We start from the raw sequence: 16,551 nt of genomic DNA, 5'->3' as shown, positions 1-16,551 counted from the left end.
CGAATGCTCGCGAGTGTGGCGCGGGGCCCAGTGGAGCGTTAACAGAATGGTCGCTGCATCCTGATTGGCTGTCTGTTGGGACAGATGTCCTCATGTCGCTCCGACTCGAGAGGTGGATGTCCCTGCAAGCCATGACAGATGCTCCGAAAGGTAAAACAGATGGAAGTGACTCGGGGAGCGTGCAGCTATGGGCAGTTAATTTGAGGAATAATGGGAATGATCATTCTAAAAAGCAAAAAAGCTGCTCATCACAAAGAAGAAAAGGGGTCCGTGTCCGTGCATACCCAGACAGCCCGGCAAAAGGGACAGACACAAACTCCTGAGAATGATTAAAAGCATCTCCCACTGTTCGGCACAGGCAGCTATAATCAGATGCTCTGCTCTGCTACCCAGTATTTCTCAGACAGGGGAAAAACAGGTGTGCATCATCACACCGGGATCTAAATATGCAAACCAGTTCCTAAGCTCAAGAGTGTTTACCAGTGTTGCTAAGAAATGGAGTGTAAAATGCCTAATTAAATACACCTTGTACACCGTGTTTGCTGAGAATTATAAATTCAAAATACCTTTGGCATAATGAAATGCCTACTAGCAATCTTAATAGGACGATTAGTCACAGGACAGGCCAGTTTGAAAAACGTGTGCTTTGATTTAGCGCTAAGCAGAACCATAATGCAGCATTATGCGTCTTTCTGAAAAATCAGCCTGGCTTGGTGGCGTCTGTGCCACGGAAGACGTTACATTACCGATATGAATCTCAGCCGGCTTGTGTTTTTGCTCCTTCAGGTTCTCTCATTATTAACTTATGAAACCCTCTTCACAGGCGAGTTTAAAAATGAGACAGCAATACAGAGCGGGCACATTTCTCTGAAAATACGGGCCCAGGCAATCATTGGATAAACACGGGACCTGGTTTATGGGTTCTACTTGCGGGTTGCCATTGGAGACACGGTGTCTCTACAAAGACATTCATAATTAACTGAAACTGTAGAGTGTGGAGGTGTAAAAGAGATCTACGAGCTGAAGCGCATCAATACGTCTATTATCAGTCGAGCATCTCTCGTCATTAGAATGCAAATCTAAAATTTCAAGGACAAAACCCTCATCAACTGGTGCAATAGTCCTCCGCTGTCCTCAAGCTGGGCCCTCACGCCATACATTTGCTCTGTGGTTTGCAAGAGCCTAATCCTGTGTTTTGCTTTCCCGCGTGTGTGTGCCTTAGCATGCCTTGCCTCGTTTGGAGTTGCATTTTTACACTGACAGCAGGTCTGATCATCAATTATTATAGCTCACTGGCTCTAAAATGGGCATATCCCCTGGTGTGACACTTGCATCTTTGACCATGGGCATGAGAGAGAGAGAGAGAGAGAGAGAGAGAGAGAGAGTTAGCCCAGAAGAGCAGTGCAACCGCATACACAGTGACATCAGGCATCAAAGTGGCAGAGGCGAACGGCCATGCCGCAAGACAACATCTGCCTCCCACTGTGGACGACTAGTTAAGCCAACTACACAATCAAGGACACGCTCGGCTCCTCTTTTAAAAACCACTGCAGGCCTCCTGTAAAAAATCGAACTAAAAGTTTCACCATTTTAACAGAAAAAAAGAATTGAAAAATGCAACAGTAAAACCTTTTAAAATGGTTTAATATTAGACATTTTAATGCTGTGGAAAAATATATAAGATTTTACCTCCAAATGAAAATAGAATTTTAAGTTTTGGAAGTAAAAAAAAAATTGGTTGTAAGCAAAATGAATGATTGAATGAAGGAATGCTATAAGTTGGACTTAAATAAAGTAGTCAACACGTTAAACACGTTATTTCATCATTTTAAAGTACAACAGATTAGTTTTCAAGAAGGTTGGTAAATTAATATTTTAATATATAGTTATGGGCTGTAAAATTTGCAGGCACCACATTCATGTACCATATACAATATAAGCAGGCACAGGGGGTTAGGTGCCTTCTTAAGTCATTTCAGTTGTTTTCTGCTGGTATTGAGAATCAAACCTGCAAACATTGGGTTAAAAGTCCGACTCGCTAACCATTAGGCCACAACCATCCTGAAATTATTTTATTTTATTTTATTTTAAGGTTTAAATGTATTCTCAGTGGTAATGCTAATGAGTGGCAACAACTGCTTTTGTAAAAACTTAATTGCATAATTCCATACTGCAGATCTTGATTATATCATACTGTTTGGACCCATAGAAGCACAGTTAATGATGAGACTTAATCAGCGAACACCAATACAGTCTACCCCTCTTTGACTAGAAAGCAGGAATGTGGTAAATAAAGATTTATATACAGTATCTGGTTCAGCATGGAACATTTTACATGGTGTGACAGATGTTGAACAGCTGAAACCCCTGGGAGTTACGACCGCCAGGAATGAGAGCAAATCAATGCAACCAAGCAGGTGTGCAGAAGAATCAGGGCATAGGGACACTCGTAGCTGGTTGCTTCTGCAGCTAGTGGTGCACTTTGGTGGCTTTCCTCGACACATACGCCGCAAAGTGGCAGGCAACTGCTTGACCCTCCTGGTCCTCCACTGCCTGGAGGTCCCACAGATGTTTGGGAACAGCAGCATGGCCCGCAAACTTGACCATGGCAAATGTGATGAATGCACCAGTTCTTCTGTGCACAGGCTACGCCTCTGCCAGGCCTCCATGTTCAGTGTCAAGCCCTCAAAATCTCCTGTCATATTTTGTTAGCCCAAACATTTCCTGCCAGGGCAAGTCTAATCCATCCTCTGTGTGTCCCAAATGAAATCCTTTTCCCTCCACACAGCAAAGCTCCCCTGTTCCCACACTCCATCTGTCTGTGTTACTGGCCCCAAGCTCTTTCTGAAGTCATCCATTTGTTTGAGAATACCAATTTATCAAAGAATCAGTGCTAACATTGATCACTGGACCACAGGGTGCCACCAAGTAATCCGGTTCCTGCATGCATACGCACACGCGCCTAGATTAGATCCCACTGACCTGTGTGAAGATAAAGGACTAGGAGCTAAAAAAAAACGTATTTACATTCGATTGGCCTCATATTTGCTGCGTCTCGCTCCTTTCGTTGATAAATTGGAAATAGAGCAAGCTATGTTTTGCTTTGAAATAACAATATTACAATATTTCAATTCAACCATCCTAAATGGACCAGATGCCGTAGGTAGATCGAAATGCCCTAGTTTAAAGAAGAATTTGCACATTTGATTTCATGAATAAGCAATACACGATTTTTACTAATAACACCATCTAAAATGGCTTCAACGTGTGTCAAAGCTATGGTTATTAACAAGACATAAAAAATCAAAAAAATCAATAGAGTTAGTGTCACCAAAAATACAATCTCTAAGATGCTGAGTCTGTTTAGCTCTAAAAGAACATATTGACGCTCGGCTATTTTGGTCAATAAGCCTATTTGAGGCCCATCTTTATCCTTGGCACTGTCTGCATAAGAAAAATGAGAAAGAGGTGAGGACATGCATTTTAATCAATCCGCTGTGGCATATTTTAGAGACCCACTTCTCTGTGTAGCCACAATTGTCCTAACATTAGATGCTGGTAAATAATCACACATAATTTGAGTTAAAATGTCATATATAAATAATATAAAATACTCTTAATTTGGGCTCTTGAAGCAAATGTCCTCAAATTCATGTTTTTTTAGCACTGCGAAAACAAATAAATTAAGTGAATACAAATTAAGGTTAAGCTGAATAAAAAAAACTATGATATGCTTTTTTATAATTTACTTTATAAAAAACCTGTCCCGTGGAATCAGGCACCAAGCTGTTAGCAAGCAGATCTTTCTGTAGGATGTGAGGTGGAGCTGTCATGGATCAAACTTGTTGGTCCTGCTCATTCCACAGATGCTCAATTGAAATTAGATCTGGGGAATTTGGAGGACAGGTTATCACCTTGAACTCTTTATCATGTTCCTCAAACAATTCTTGAAAAATGTGTGCAATGCGGCAGGGTGCATTATCCCTGCACTTCTACCAGGGAACACCATTGTCATGAAGGGGTGTACCTGGTCTGCAGCAATGTTTACGTAGGTGGCACATGTCAAATTTACGTCCACATGAATGGCCAGACCCTGGGTGTCCCAGCAGAACATTTCCCAGAGCATCAAACTCACATCAGCTAGTTGTTGTCCCACAGTGCATCCTGGTGCCATCACTTCTCCAGGTGAATGACGCACATGCCGTCCATGTGATGTAAAAGAAAGCGGGACTCATCCGACCAGGCGACCTTCTTCCACTGCTCCAAAGTCCATTTCCGATGCTTGTCTGCCCAGTGTAGGAGTATTCAGCGGTGGACAGGGGTCATCATAGGTATTCTGATCGGTCTGCGGATACGTAGCACCATAGGCAGGAGTGCAATGATCAACGATATTCACTTCAACCGTGACTGGTCATAATGTTTTGGCTCATCAGTGTATATTTAGTCTGAATAAAATGCACTAGACTGTTCCATTCTACAGTTTTTTTTAAGAACCAATCCAAAGGTTTTTAGGATGTACTGTTTGTATAAGAGACCAACATTCTTGTCAAAGCTATCTATAAAAAATGGCATTTAATAAAATATCAATACATACATTTTTCAGTGGCTTTCTGTGTTTTCCTGCTGCATCTGAATGGGGAAGCAGGTTTGGCTGTTCGTAACTATCCCTTGCATGTCGAATTGAGCAGGCTGGATTCTGTACACGTCAAGGAGGTGAGTGTTTCTGAAGGATGATAGACTTCTAACAAAATGCGTTTGATTGATGGAACTGGAGTCTGCAGTTCTGGTTCTGTTCACAAAGTGAATCAAGACCATGAAAAATTGATGTGTATCCAAAACATATATCCTGGCATTTTAATGCTTTAATGAGCTGCTCTACATATTTCTTTGGCAACCATATGTTAAAAGTGGCCACTGAAATCATGCCATTTGGGAGAAATCTAATCAAAATGACATTTAGATGATGAAGCCTCAAAGTGTCATGAACAGAAGTGCCTTTGCAGTCCGTGTTCCAGTCATGATTGGTCTATTCAATTCCTTAATATGTTATAAGAAAAACATTAGGTCTAACAGTCAAATATTACCTATAACAGTGCTGTAATTCTTTTGTCAATTACTATTATGATTTTTATTATGATTTTTTTTATTGATGTGATTTTTTTTATATATATATTTGAAATTGTATGAAAAAAAAAATCAATCAATCAACCAACCAATCTTTATATAATAATAATCAGTAGAATTATTATTAAGTATTGTCCATATTTAAAAAAGCAAACTATAAATTTGAAATATACATATATTTAAGCAAAAAACAACAACAAAAAAAACTGAAAAAAAGGTAAATGTGTGAGCCATCATTCTCTCATGCTACATTTCTGATTATATGACAAATGATAAATCCATATATTCTACGGGTTGCGTAGAAAAAAAACACACACAAAAAAACACAGATGTCTGTTGTTTTGTGTCAAGAAATGTTTTAAACAAATTTGTCCAGCTATGTGAGATGTTATACAAAAGCCATCCTATTAGTTGTTGAAGTTTACTTTGAAAGTCAGGTCCAACCTTCAGAAAATTCTCCACTATCAAACCTGTCGATTCTGAAAGCCTGTGGATTACTCCTATTGCAGAGGGCGCATGCATATTTAATTATGTGTTAGTTTGTAAATCTGTATTTCTTTCAGTCTTCACTTTTTTCAAGAGCAGGTGATTTCGATTTTCAGAATCACACTACTTGTCAGAAAAATGAGACACATCGACTTGATAGCCAGTTGTTAGCAAGTGCTTTTGAGCTCGGTGTTTGAAGTTCCCCCACAGAGTTCCGAATAGTTTATCCGGAGATGCAATCAAACGTGACAGCTATTGATCCATCCTCCAAATCAGACATGAGACTTACTGAACATGTTAACAAGCACCAGATAGCTGTTTTAATTGTCAGAGCCTTTGAAATCCCAGTCAGAGAGTTCTGCGGTGGTTTTCAAGCAGTACTTGTGTTCATTCAGAAAGTGCTTCATATGAGCCTTTGAATAATGTCCAGAAGGACATATTCTTGACTGTTGGACTAAGAATATTTTGGCTGGGTATTTTATCGGCAAAAGGTATCTGCTTCTCATTAAACAGTTATTTAATCCCCTTCATAAATTTTAATTAAAAAGTTAATCTGATGATTTCAAACCAATAAATGGTTATGAAAATTCGCTCTGTGTACTCAAACTAGCAGAATATTTTGAAGACACAAACTGAATGAACACATACACTTACACACTGTAAAAAAAAAAAAATTGTTGGTTTAACTGAAAGTAAGTTACCTGGTTGCCTTTTGAGTTAATTTTGAGTTAATTGAAATTAAAATTTTTAGTTAATACAATGGAGATTGGTTTAATAAACAGAAACTAAAAATATTATATTATAATATTGTTATCTGGACCACATTAATTATCAAATTATCTATATATAAATAAGTTGACAAATCATGAATATATATATATATATATATATATATGATATTAAAAAACAGACTATAACAAATTGAATAGAAGGGTGAAAACAAAGCTAAATAAATAGATATTATGAATAAACACATTTTCTAATACATTTCTTATATATTTGAACATTTCAAGTTGTATATATTAACCTTTTATGATCAAAAATGAATTAACAATGAACAAATTATAAATTAATTAATAATAAGATGCTGTAAAAGTATGCATATTTATTTATTTATTTATTTATTTATTTATTTATTTATTTAATGTTTGGCGTTTTCCCCAGCAGCACAACACAGCTGCTTAATACACTGTTTTGGAGCTTTCTTGCATGACACATTTCTAACTCTTCCAGGGAAACAAAGGAGATTTTAGAGCTTTGACTTGACTTTCCAGATCAATACATTGTCTCCTCAAGACAACTATCAATGGCATTTGAAGTAGACTAAACACAGGTTCCCCTCAATATCAGCTCAAAGAGCGAACTCTTTCCCAAATCCCTGTTGGCTATGATGGATAAACAGATGAAACCAAATCCCACCTGACCAGACCCAGACATGAAACGGGCAAAGACAGGAGAAAAAAGGTCAAAACTGACACAAGCAAAATGTGTAGATTCATATTGGCACTAGTTTAATTTAACTCTGGCTTAATGCAGCAGCTGGAAATAGGTTTCAAAACCCTGCAGCACAAAATCAGTTATTTGTTTGGTGAGAGAAGCCAACTTTGCAAATATGGTTTGGTTCAAATGACCGTCCCAATGTGATTACTGGTGTCCCGTGGAAGGCCTTTAACAAGCATGCAAGCAAAAAAAGAAAGAACAAAAAAAATGAAAAAGAAGAAGCTTTTTCATCTCAGTCGTTTCATTTCTCGTCTGTTTTTATTCCTTTTAAACTCAAGCATTCATGCATGCTGGGCCGAGGATGAGATGACATGCTATGATGGTTGAAATACAGGCACTGCTTTGATGCAGTTGTGTCATATTACAACTTGAAGTGAGATAGTACGCTTAAATCAGTCAGAGTATTGCTATTACAATGAAAAGGAACAACAGCTAAAACTGCTTGCTTTTCAGGCTGTCTCAAAATCAACCAGAGACTCGCAGTCAGTCACTGTTTCATCTGAAACACAGGTTATCATCCACAGCGTCACTCTTTTTACTAATCCTTGATGTAATATGCAGAAATTTAAACAGTTTCAGATTTATAGCCTTTTTCTCTGTTGGTAATAATCAATAATTTCTGGACGCGAGACAGCTCTGTGCCTATAAGAAGTCACAATTTGGAGTAAAAAAAAGGGGGAGGATTATAATTGGGAAATGGAAAACATAAAGCTAGTGTAATAAAGCTATATTTTCATTACCGATAGCTGAATAAAATAATAGACAGCCTGATTTGATTGAATGAACATGCATTTTACGCAGCATCCCATCACTTATGCAGTGTTTATAACATTGTTTTACATGTTCCGCTTGAGATTATCCGAAAAGGCCAACCCAGCATCTGTTTACACCACTAACTGCAATAACAGCTATGCTCTGCCTAAGTGAAAGAGTGAGAGAGCATTTAATATCTTAGGCTAAACCAAGTCCATGCATGTTTCTGTTCTAAACACTGCAGTGGAAAACAATAACAAAAATTACCCATGAATGCACTTAGGGAAAGTATATACATTAAAGCTCTTACTAAAAGTGTATGGATGTTGTTAAAACTGTAATCTTATTATATTTAGAATGAGTAAAATGGATTGGTTTATTTGAATTTATTTATTTTTTATACCAGATTATATATTAGGAAGGCAAGACATAAGCTGGTCACATGAGGCCATATGCTTCACATCAGGAAATCTCTTTACTAATGACACGGCGGCAACACGCTTTTAGCTGGGGAAATGGAGACTCCCCGAGACTAAATCTGTTAGACTGCACTGTAGACGCATGAGAAAATCTTTACATTCGAAAGCAAAAAGAACTTCATGAAGGCATAAGGTATAAGGATAAGGTATACTGTATGTCTTCATTAATCTGCATATATGAGTTGAGATTAATGTTTCATTCATGAGGAAATCTATGAATGTGGCATTACGGCATCTATTCAGTATTTTTTTGTCCTTCAAATTAAAAGTTGTAGACAACAGTATGAAAAGAAAATATGTCAGTTCAACCATACATTTTGAACAGTGGTTTCATGTCATCTATATTACACGCCCCATGGCCAAATCATAGAAAAATTCAGTTAAAGGCACACTATGCAGTTTTTGTTTTTCTCAAACAGCGACCCCTAGAGTCACTGTAAGAGTACTTGTATTTAACGTAACTGTCATAAATACCACTCACGCAGAGCCGTCTCTGCACTCTTCCGATGCTATTTCTTCGTCGACTCTGCCATGATTCACGTCTTCCATTGAGGCTGCTTCATATGTTGTTGATGTATGTGACGTCGTGCCGTAAAGCAAGTCGTGATTCTCGCGAGATTTGTCTGGGCGCTACCTGTGCAGATATCGAAGGCACAACTGGGATGTAGGTTGCCAGGTTGAGCTCACAAATGGGTTGAAATTTGGATGATGTGTTGATTGCGCGAGTAGGATGGGTTTCATTCAAGATCTGGCAACTGGACAACCTTGGAAAAATATATTGATGTGATTATTCATATAACGACGTTTGGGCCATATAAATTACGAGAGTTTCACGGGAGAAATAACAAAACGGGAGGGGGGTGGGAGATGGGTGTGAAATACGGGAGACTCCCGGGGAAAAACGGGTCGCTTCATGAGGGCAGAATAAACTTGCGATCTTGGTAGCCTAACCACCATTGGACATTTTCAGAATAAATTAGTAATAGCTAACCATAAATAGCATTTTTCTATAATGGCCATATCAGCTAGCACAACGTAAAGAAAAGAAAAAAATTGACGACAGCTAGTTCCCAAGCATCTTCATTGGCTGCTCTTTTCCATTAGTCATTTGGTGGCCATACAACACAAAGCAATTGCTTCCAGTTTTCCATGAGAAAAAATGTCTGTGAGGGTTATTAAAGATGTAAATCAACACACACCGCAATGCTGCATGAGTATAGATCTATAAATAACCCTTATGTAATTAATCTGACTTATTTGGAAGGAAACAATGTGACTCATGCAATTATGAAGCACACCATTATGGCAAATTAGCTTTGTATTCACCCCTTTCAAAGACTCAGCAAGGCAAGATATAATATAATTGTATATTACCCATCGTATTTCCAAACACTCCATTCACATCCAGAAAAAAAATTTATTTAAGATCAAATTTCCAGAGTTTGTTTGCTTAACAATGATGTAACCACCTGGATTTGACAGCGGCACCGATCACGAACATACACTTTAATGCATAATACTGTTTGATGTTAAGTACAAAGGTTTGGCCGCCTGAAGGGACAGTGAAGATTTAAAAATGTTAATTGTATGAGAAGTTCCCTTTTCCCTGTGCCAGCTGTTCGGGAGGAGGGAAGCAAAGGGTGGTGGCAGAGAGACAACAACATCCATGCTAATTCGGCGAACAGCAGAAACGAGTTTTTAGCCAACCGGCCAGAGGCCGTGGCAAATTTGAGCCGCTCAGAGCAGAGTGTGGCGAAAATGAGCAAACTACACTGGTGACCGTCTGATAAAGAGAGCCTGAGGAGGCAAAGCAAAAAGGAGCTATAAAACGAATTGCCTCCTGCCTCATAAATAACAGTAACATAAATGTCACATGAACTTTATTTCGAAAGCGGGCGGTCTAATAAAGATGCTGTTTTAAAAAAGGAGCGGAGAAATACATTGTCATAAGGCGGCCGTATCCTCTGCTTTTCCACCTGCTATTACTCAAGCCGAGATGACACACGAGACCTTGTCACGCCACCTTTTCGCGCGTAAACCTGCTTCACGTCACCTTTTTCCCTGGGTCTGCCACCGGTACTCTCTGTTCTTTCTCTCAATCCCCCTTCGTCTTGCTCTCTCTCTCTCTCTTGTTCTCACTCTTTTCAAATTGAGACGACAAGATAAGCGATTGCCACAGCTACAGCTGCCTGCTGCTCATTGATAAAACCATATCTAATCCGTCTTGGGCTCCCTACGCCTCCGATGCACTCCTCTCACAGTCTCAGAGTCTGCCAACAGAGAGGGGATCTATCTCTCTTTTTGAACTCTCAACCACGCCATCAGCTTTTATCAGTGAACTTTTGGGCTAGGAAATGGGGACCGAATGAGACGGTTGACTTCTTTCCTCGTCGAGCGCACGCTGGGGGTCCCGCCATGCTCGAGGGGATGGCGTCAGCCTTTTCTCTTATGCTTTACGCCATCTCGACCCTCAGTACCATACTCTTCTGCTGATTATATATAAATGACGTGATTTTTTATCAACAGCAAATAATCTTGGGATACAAGAGCATGATGTATTTTTCATTTTAAGCAATGTTGGATTGCTCATGTTTGTTCATGATGAGGCTGTCAGTTTGGAAGCTTTCAGGTTTTTCAGCTCGTGCTTTGACAATAGAATAAATGATAGTTTTTTTGTTGTTTTTTTGTGCAAAGAATGGTTTGCTTGAACGGATGAAGTTGAAGTGAAAAGAAACAGTGCAATAAGAATATTGACTTCACAATTCCCTCTCGTATTTCTTGCTATCATTTGCTGTCTGTTGTAAATGAATCACCTGACAGCAATTTAGCCTCCAGAATCAGATAGAGGGAAAAAAGAAATATATTACAAAAAAAAGAAAAAAATTATGTCCACTTTGCCAATTAACCCAGTTCCCAAATGACACGAACGTCGTGCTCCCATTTACAAGGCTGATTTTATGAAGCCGGAGATGCATCCATTGCAGAATATTAATGAGCCACAGAGCAATCACTTAGCATATGCAAATCATTGCTAGTGTTATAGTTTGTTCCTTTCTACAGGATGATGCACAGAAGCAGCTCATTATCCAGCCTGTTGTTATCTCTCAGTGTATTAAATAAATAGTTAAAAAAATAAATAAATACAAGGTCATATATGAAATTATTCATTTGTGGACTGTTGTATACAAGCCTAAAAATTACATCTTATATCATAACATCTTTGAACATCAAAACCAAGTTATTTTGCATGCTAATTACCAAGTTAGGGAGTAACTAACTAAAAATAATATTTTCCAAAAAGTAGCGATAACTAACCTTTTTTTTTTTTTTTAATGGTTAGTTTAATAGAACTTTTAATACCCAAAAAATGAAAAATCTGTCATTAACTATTCACCCTCATGTAGTTCCAAACCCGAAACACAAATGATCATTTTTATTTATTTTTGGCCAGAGGCGCAGTTGTGCTAAATGTCAAAATGCTTCCCACGAGGCTATCGGCTCTGATGCAACTTGAGAGATTTCTGATCAACACACATACATAGAGAACATCAAATAAGGTATACAGAAGCTCAAACTTGCTTGCTTGATGCGCAAGAACAAACATCATTGGCTCTCACAAATCAACAAGGAATGTTTGAGCTCCTGTTGACAGTATTTAATGTGCTCTATTTATTTGTGTTGATCAGTGTTTATATGCAAATAAAAGCCTAAATTAAATCCTAATTAAATCACCAATGGTGTCTTTTCAAAAGACTTGGATTAAACGGCTTGATTCAAATGGATATATTTTATGATTTCTTTATAAACTTTTTGAAGCATGAATCTTATTAAATGGCTTTCAATGGAGGGAGAGAAATCATTTCAAATTTCACATCTTCATTGTCAAGGATGATCAAAAAGTATTATGCACAGAAAAACATTTTATTAACCTAAACTAAATTGACTGTATGTGTCCAATTGATTTGAATTGGAACGTTATCTCAACTTTTGGGAATAAGTAAAACTCAAAAAAATATATATTAGAATTGAAAATTATATATATATATATATATATATATATATATATATATATATATAATGACTTTTTTATTTTTATTTTTTTAAGTGACCTGAGGGTGAGTAACTGATGACAGAATTTTAATTTTTGGGTGAACCAACCCTTGAAATCACTTAGAGGAGTCAGATTCATCTGGTTCATCTGGACAGTTCATTTTAACAAACTGACTCAAAATCAAAATCAATTCAGTGATTCAGTTGAATCATCACTCAGTGTTGTTCTTAAATCTCCTAGGGCATTTCACATCTTCATGTTTGCAGTGCAATACATATTTAGTTTGTAAATACTGCTGTTTATCACCATGTTTTGAATTCACTTGTATAAATAAAGAGTTGTTAAGTTTTATTAGCTTACTGTTTAGTGCAAATTTACATGTACTTATTTTAATTCTGTCACTCTAATATCCTTATTGATTCAGAGAAATAATGCTCAATTAAACATTAATATAATCAGATAATTAAATAATTATGTAAACAACACATAATTTAATGTAGCTATAGCTACCTTTTGCCAGTTTCTCTATACGTATATAGCCAAGCTACTCAAGCTACTATTTGTGTGTGTGTGTGTGTGTGTGTGTGTGTGTGTGTGTGTGTGTGTGTGTGTGTGTGTGTGTGTGTGTGTGTGTGTGTGTGTGTACAAGAATGGGTGTCATCATGCATAGAATGATGATAGCATATACTGTACAGTTTATAAGACACACACATTAATATGAAAAACAGGGATATAAATGCATGGATACAGCTCGGTTTGGGAGAACATTGCATTATCATAGACAGCAGGCCGGTTCAACAACAGCTAATCTAAGAGCAAAGACTGGCCATCATGTGCATGTAAATAGCTTGGCAGGGGTAAAGCGGAAGAAATGCATTCATTCTTACACAACACTGTGAGTGTCACAGCTCTGCTGCATTGCAGAATGCAAAGACATGTGTGCTTCAGTCAGAGATGCTATTGTCTCATTTATGTACCAGACAGAGAGGATATCTGCAGGTGTATGCAAGCCAATTTATTTCACTCCTGTGCTTTCTTTTTCCTCAAACTTGTGTTGCCTCAAAAAACATGAATAAAGTTATGGCAATCCACTGATTTTATTGATGTGTAAGCCAGAAAGAGATGAAGAGATTTGTGTTGATCACAGTCTCCCCACAGTTTCCTGATGATGATGCTGAAATCAACCCTGGAATCAAAGGATCCACCAGCCGCACTGGACCGTCCTACGGTTTTTCTGAGATACAAGGCCTTTACATCCCAGGGTTATGGCAAGAATCAAACACAAAGACCACTTTATATGCTGCATGATGAAGAAGATCTACCAGGCTTACATTCACAAAGAGCAGTCGGTCATACTAATGGCCGTCCGATATAGACAGAGTAGCCCAGCAGTAAATACTAACCAGCTCTTTTGCGCCTCATTAAACAATAACAACTTGAGCAAATAAACACCCTCCCTAAACATGCATTATTTGCTCTGCAAAGCACTACTGCAGAGGGCAGCATAATGTTCACTTAGCAGAAATGTGCCCTATAAACTGTAGGCATTTCTATTCTTGCACCAGTGCAGATGGAAAACCAATCCTCAGAGAAGATAGAAAAATAGAAATTTCTTGGATGAGATATAAATGAATGGTCAGATTTGAACTGGAATAGATGTCCATTGATTTGAAGTATGGAACTCAAACCCTGTACTGATTCATAGGTAAGATAAGACCATAAACGGAGAGTTCAGGTTCATAGCGGCTATGTTATTTTCCTGTCTTGTTTTTGAGTTAAAAAAAGAAAAGTGATAAAACAGTCAGATATATGGAGATACATTATACAGATATTTATTTTGTATGTTTACATGCATTCATACATATACCCTAGTTCAAACGTCTGAGGTCAGTAAAGAGGCAATAAACATAAAAAATGAGAGTAAAGAAATTTTGTTACATGTTTGTTAAATGTTACAAAATAATTATTGTCCAAATAAATCTTGGACATTTAGACTTTCTATTCATCAAATGAAAAACAGGAACAGTTTCCACAAAAATATAAAGCAGACCACTGTTGCCAAACTTTAGAAAAGTTTACCTAACTTACTTACTCCCAAAGTTTACCGTCTAACTAAGAAAAGTAAGAACTATCAAATCATCATATCAGATTTCTGAAGGATATGTGACTCTGAAGAATGGAGTATTGATGTTGAAAATACAGCTTTGCCTAATAAGGAATAAATTATAAATTAAAATATGTTCAAATAAAAACTGTTATTTTAACTGTGATCAAATAAATTCAGCCTTGATGAGCGTAAGAGACTTCTTTCAAAAACATTAAAAAAATTACCGACCTCAAACATTTGAACTAGTGTACAGGCCTGAGAAATATGTGACAACCATCTGAAAGTGTTCATGGATGAAGAATTAAAAAAACGTGCTAAAAACATTGCTTAGTAATTCATCAACCTTGGAGGCCATTTGCAGTTGTGACCTCCTCTTCCTTTTGCCTGTTCAGCTGCTGAAAAAATGCTGGTAAAGGACAGCGGTCAGAACTTACTGGACTCGGGGTCGGAGTTGCCGTCACCCTCGGTGCGGCTGTTCGGTGAGGTCTGTTCATAGTACTCGTCCTGAGGGAAGCCCAAGGGCAGAGGCTGGGTGGTGCTGGCACCGCTGTTGGGCTCCTGCTCTCCAAGCCCGCTGTCACTGCAGCTCTCCTGAGAGCCGTCCGGGAGGTGAAAGGTCACGCGGCGTTGGGTCTGCTAAAATACACACACACAAACACAACGCATTCAAGCTGAGCAGGCAATGGCTTTAGGCTTTCAGCCAGGAACAGGAGACTTCATTTTGAATATTCGTTCCTGTGCATCAGGATCACAGCTCTGGAGCTGCAGCTATTAGTGTTATAATATCTTATCAACGTAAAAACAGAAAACAAGGCAATGTTACTTTAAAGCAGGGTTATTTTTATAAATGAAACTAAAACTGAAACTATAAAAACAAAACAAAAAACCCTTTCTGTTACATGACAAATAAAATGAACATTAACTGAAAACAAAATATATAAAAAAACTAAACTTATTTTATAACTATTTATTTATTTAAATATATATATATATATATATATATATATATATATATATAAAGTAAAATAGCGCTGCCTTAATGATGAAGTGTTCAATCAATCACCAATAGACTCCCAAAAAAAATTATGAAAGTAAAAAAAAATATATGTTGAAACAGGAAAATGTATTTCACTATGTAGCAACTACTTCTATTGACCTGATAATTAGAAATGACCAAGCACACACACACACACACACACACACACACACACACACACACACACACACACACACACACACACACACACACACACACACACACACACACACACACACACACACACACACACACACACATACACACACACACACACACACACACATACATGCGTACAGATAAATACATACATACATTTTTTAGCACATGAAGCACATTTTTCGATTACCTGAAATATAACAATTTTGGAGTGTAGTGCTGATGCCAAAGTTATTATTTTGCCAAGTATAAATTGGAGGAATAAACAAAATCAAATAAGCAAAGTTATGAGATGACTGTCAGCAAGAATGGCAAAGTATCATTTGATCCATTTTAATAAAACTGTTCCCATCACTTCTTGAGACACCGGTTATACTCAGCTGCTCTGTCAGGAGAGTGTGCCTGAATATTCCAGCCTCGGTTTCTCCCTCTAAGCATTGTGTTTCTGATTGATAGAGACTGCCCACAGTCATGCAAACTAGTGATTCTTTTTCACAAGGCTCCACTGCTTTCGACCCACTGGCCCAATTTAAATGGAGGAGGAGGATGTGGATCAAGTAGCTTTAACCAGGCAGATCTGGGAACACTATGTAGATTTTCTTGTTCAAAGGAGGAGAACCTCTGTCTCTTTGGGGCTGATTTTGGTATGTAAGGTGACCCTTTTGCAGTCTCTTAATTTGCTGGCAGTAAGAAGATGGCCACGGGCAAGCACAACCTTTACAGGAATCCATATAAAACAGGGCACCATTATCTTCTTCATCATCTAATATCACATTAGACTGTAATATGCCAATATCAATTTATTTGCTTTTTCATATTTATGTATTGGATATAGCCAGTGACATTATTATAGCCA

General features: G+C 37.8%; 1 protein-coding gene across 3 annotated transcripts in view; it reads right to left on the bottom strand.

Moving 5' to 3' along the window:
* Nucleotides 1–16,551, bottom strand: part of pcdh11 (protocadherin 11) — a 181,463-nt gene that overhangs the window by 47,285 nt on the left and 117,627 nt on the right. For 2 of the 3 annotated variants that reach the window (XM_082177251.1, XM_082177252.1), the window contains exon 5: nucleotides 14,935–15,136. In XM_082177251.1, the coding sequence (XP_082033377.1) occupies nucleotides 14,935–15,136 (202 nt within the window). The remainder of the gene's footprint in view (nucleotides 1–14,934; nucleotides 15,137–16,551) is intronic. The other variant, XM_082177253.1, reaches the window with a different exon arrangement.

This window comes from Leuciscus leuciscus (genome assembly GCF_965113295.1).
Source record: "Leuciscus leuciscus genome assembly, chromosome: 8".
NCBI classification, from domain to species: domain Eukaryota; kingdom Metazoa; phylum Chordata; class Actinopteri; order Cypriniformes; family Leuciscidae; genus Leuciscus; species Leuciscus leuciscus.
This window is presented reverse-complemented; position numbering and strand designations above follow the sequence as displayed.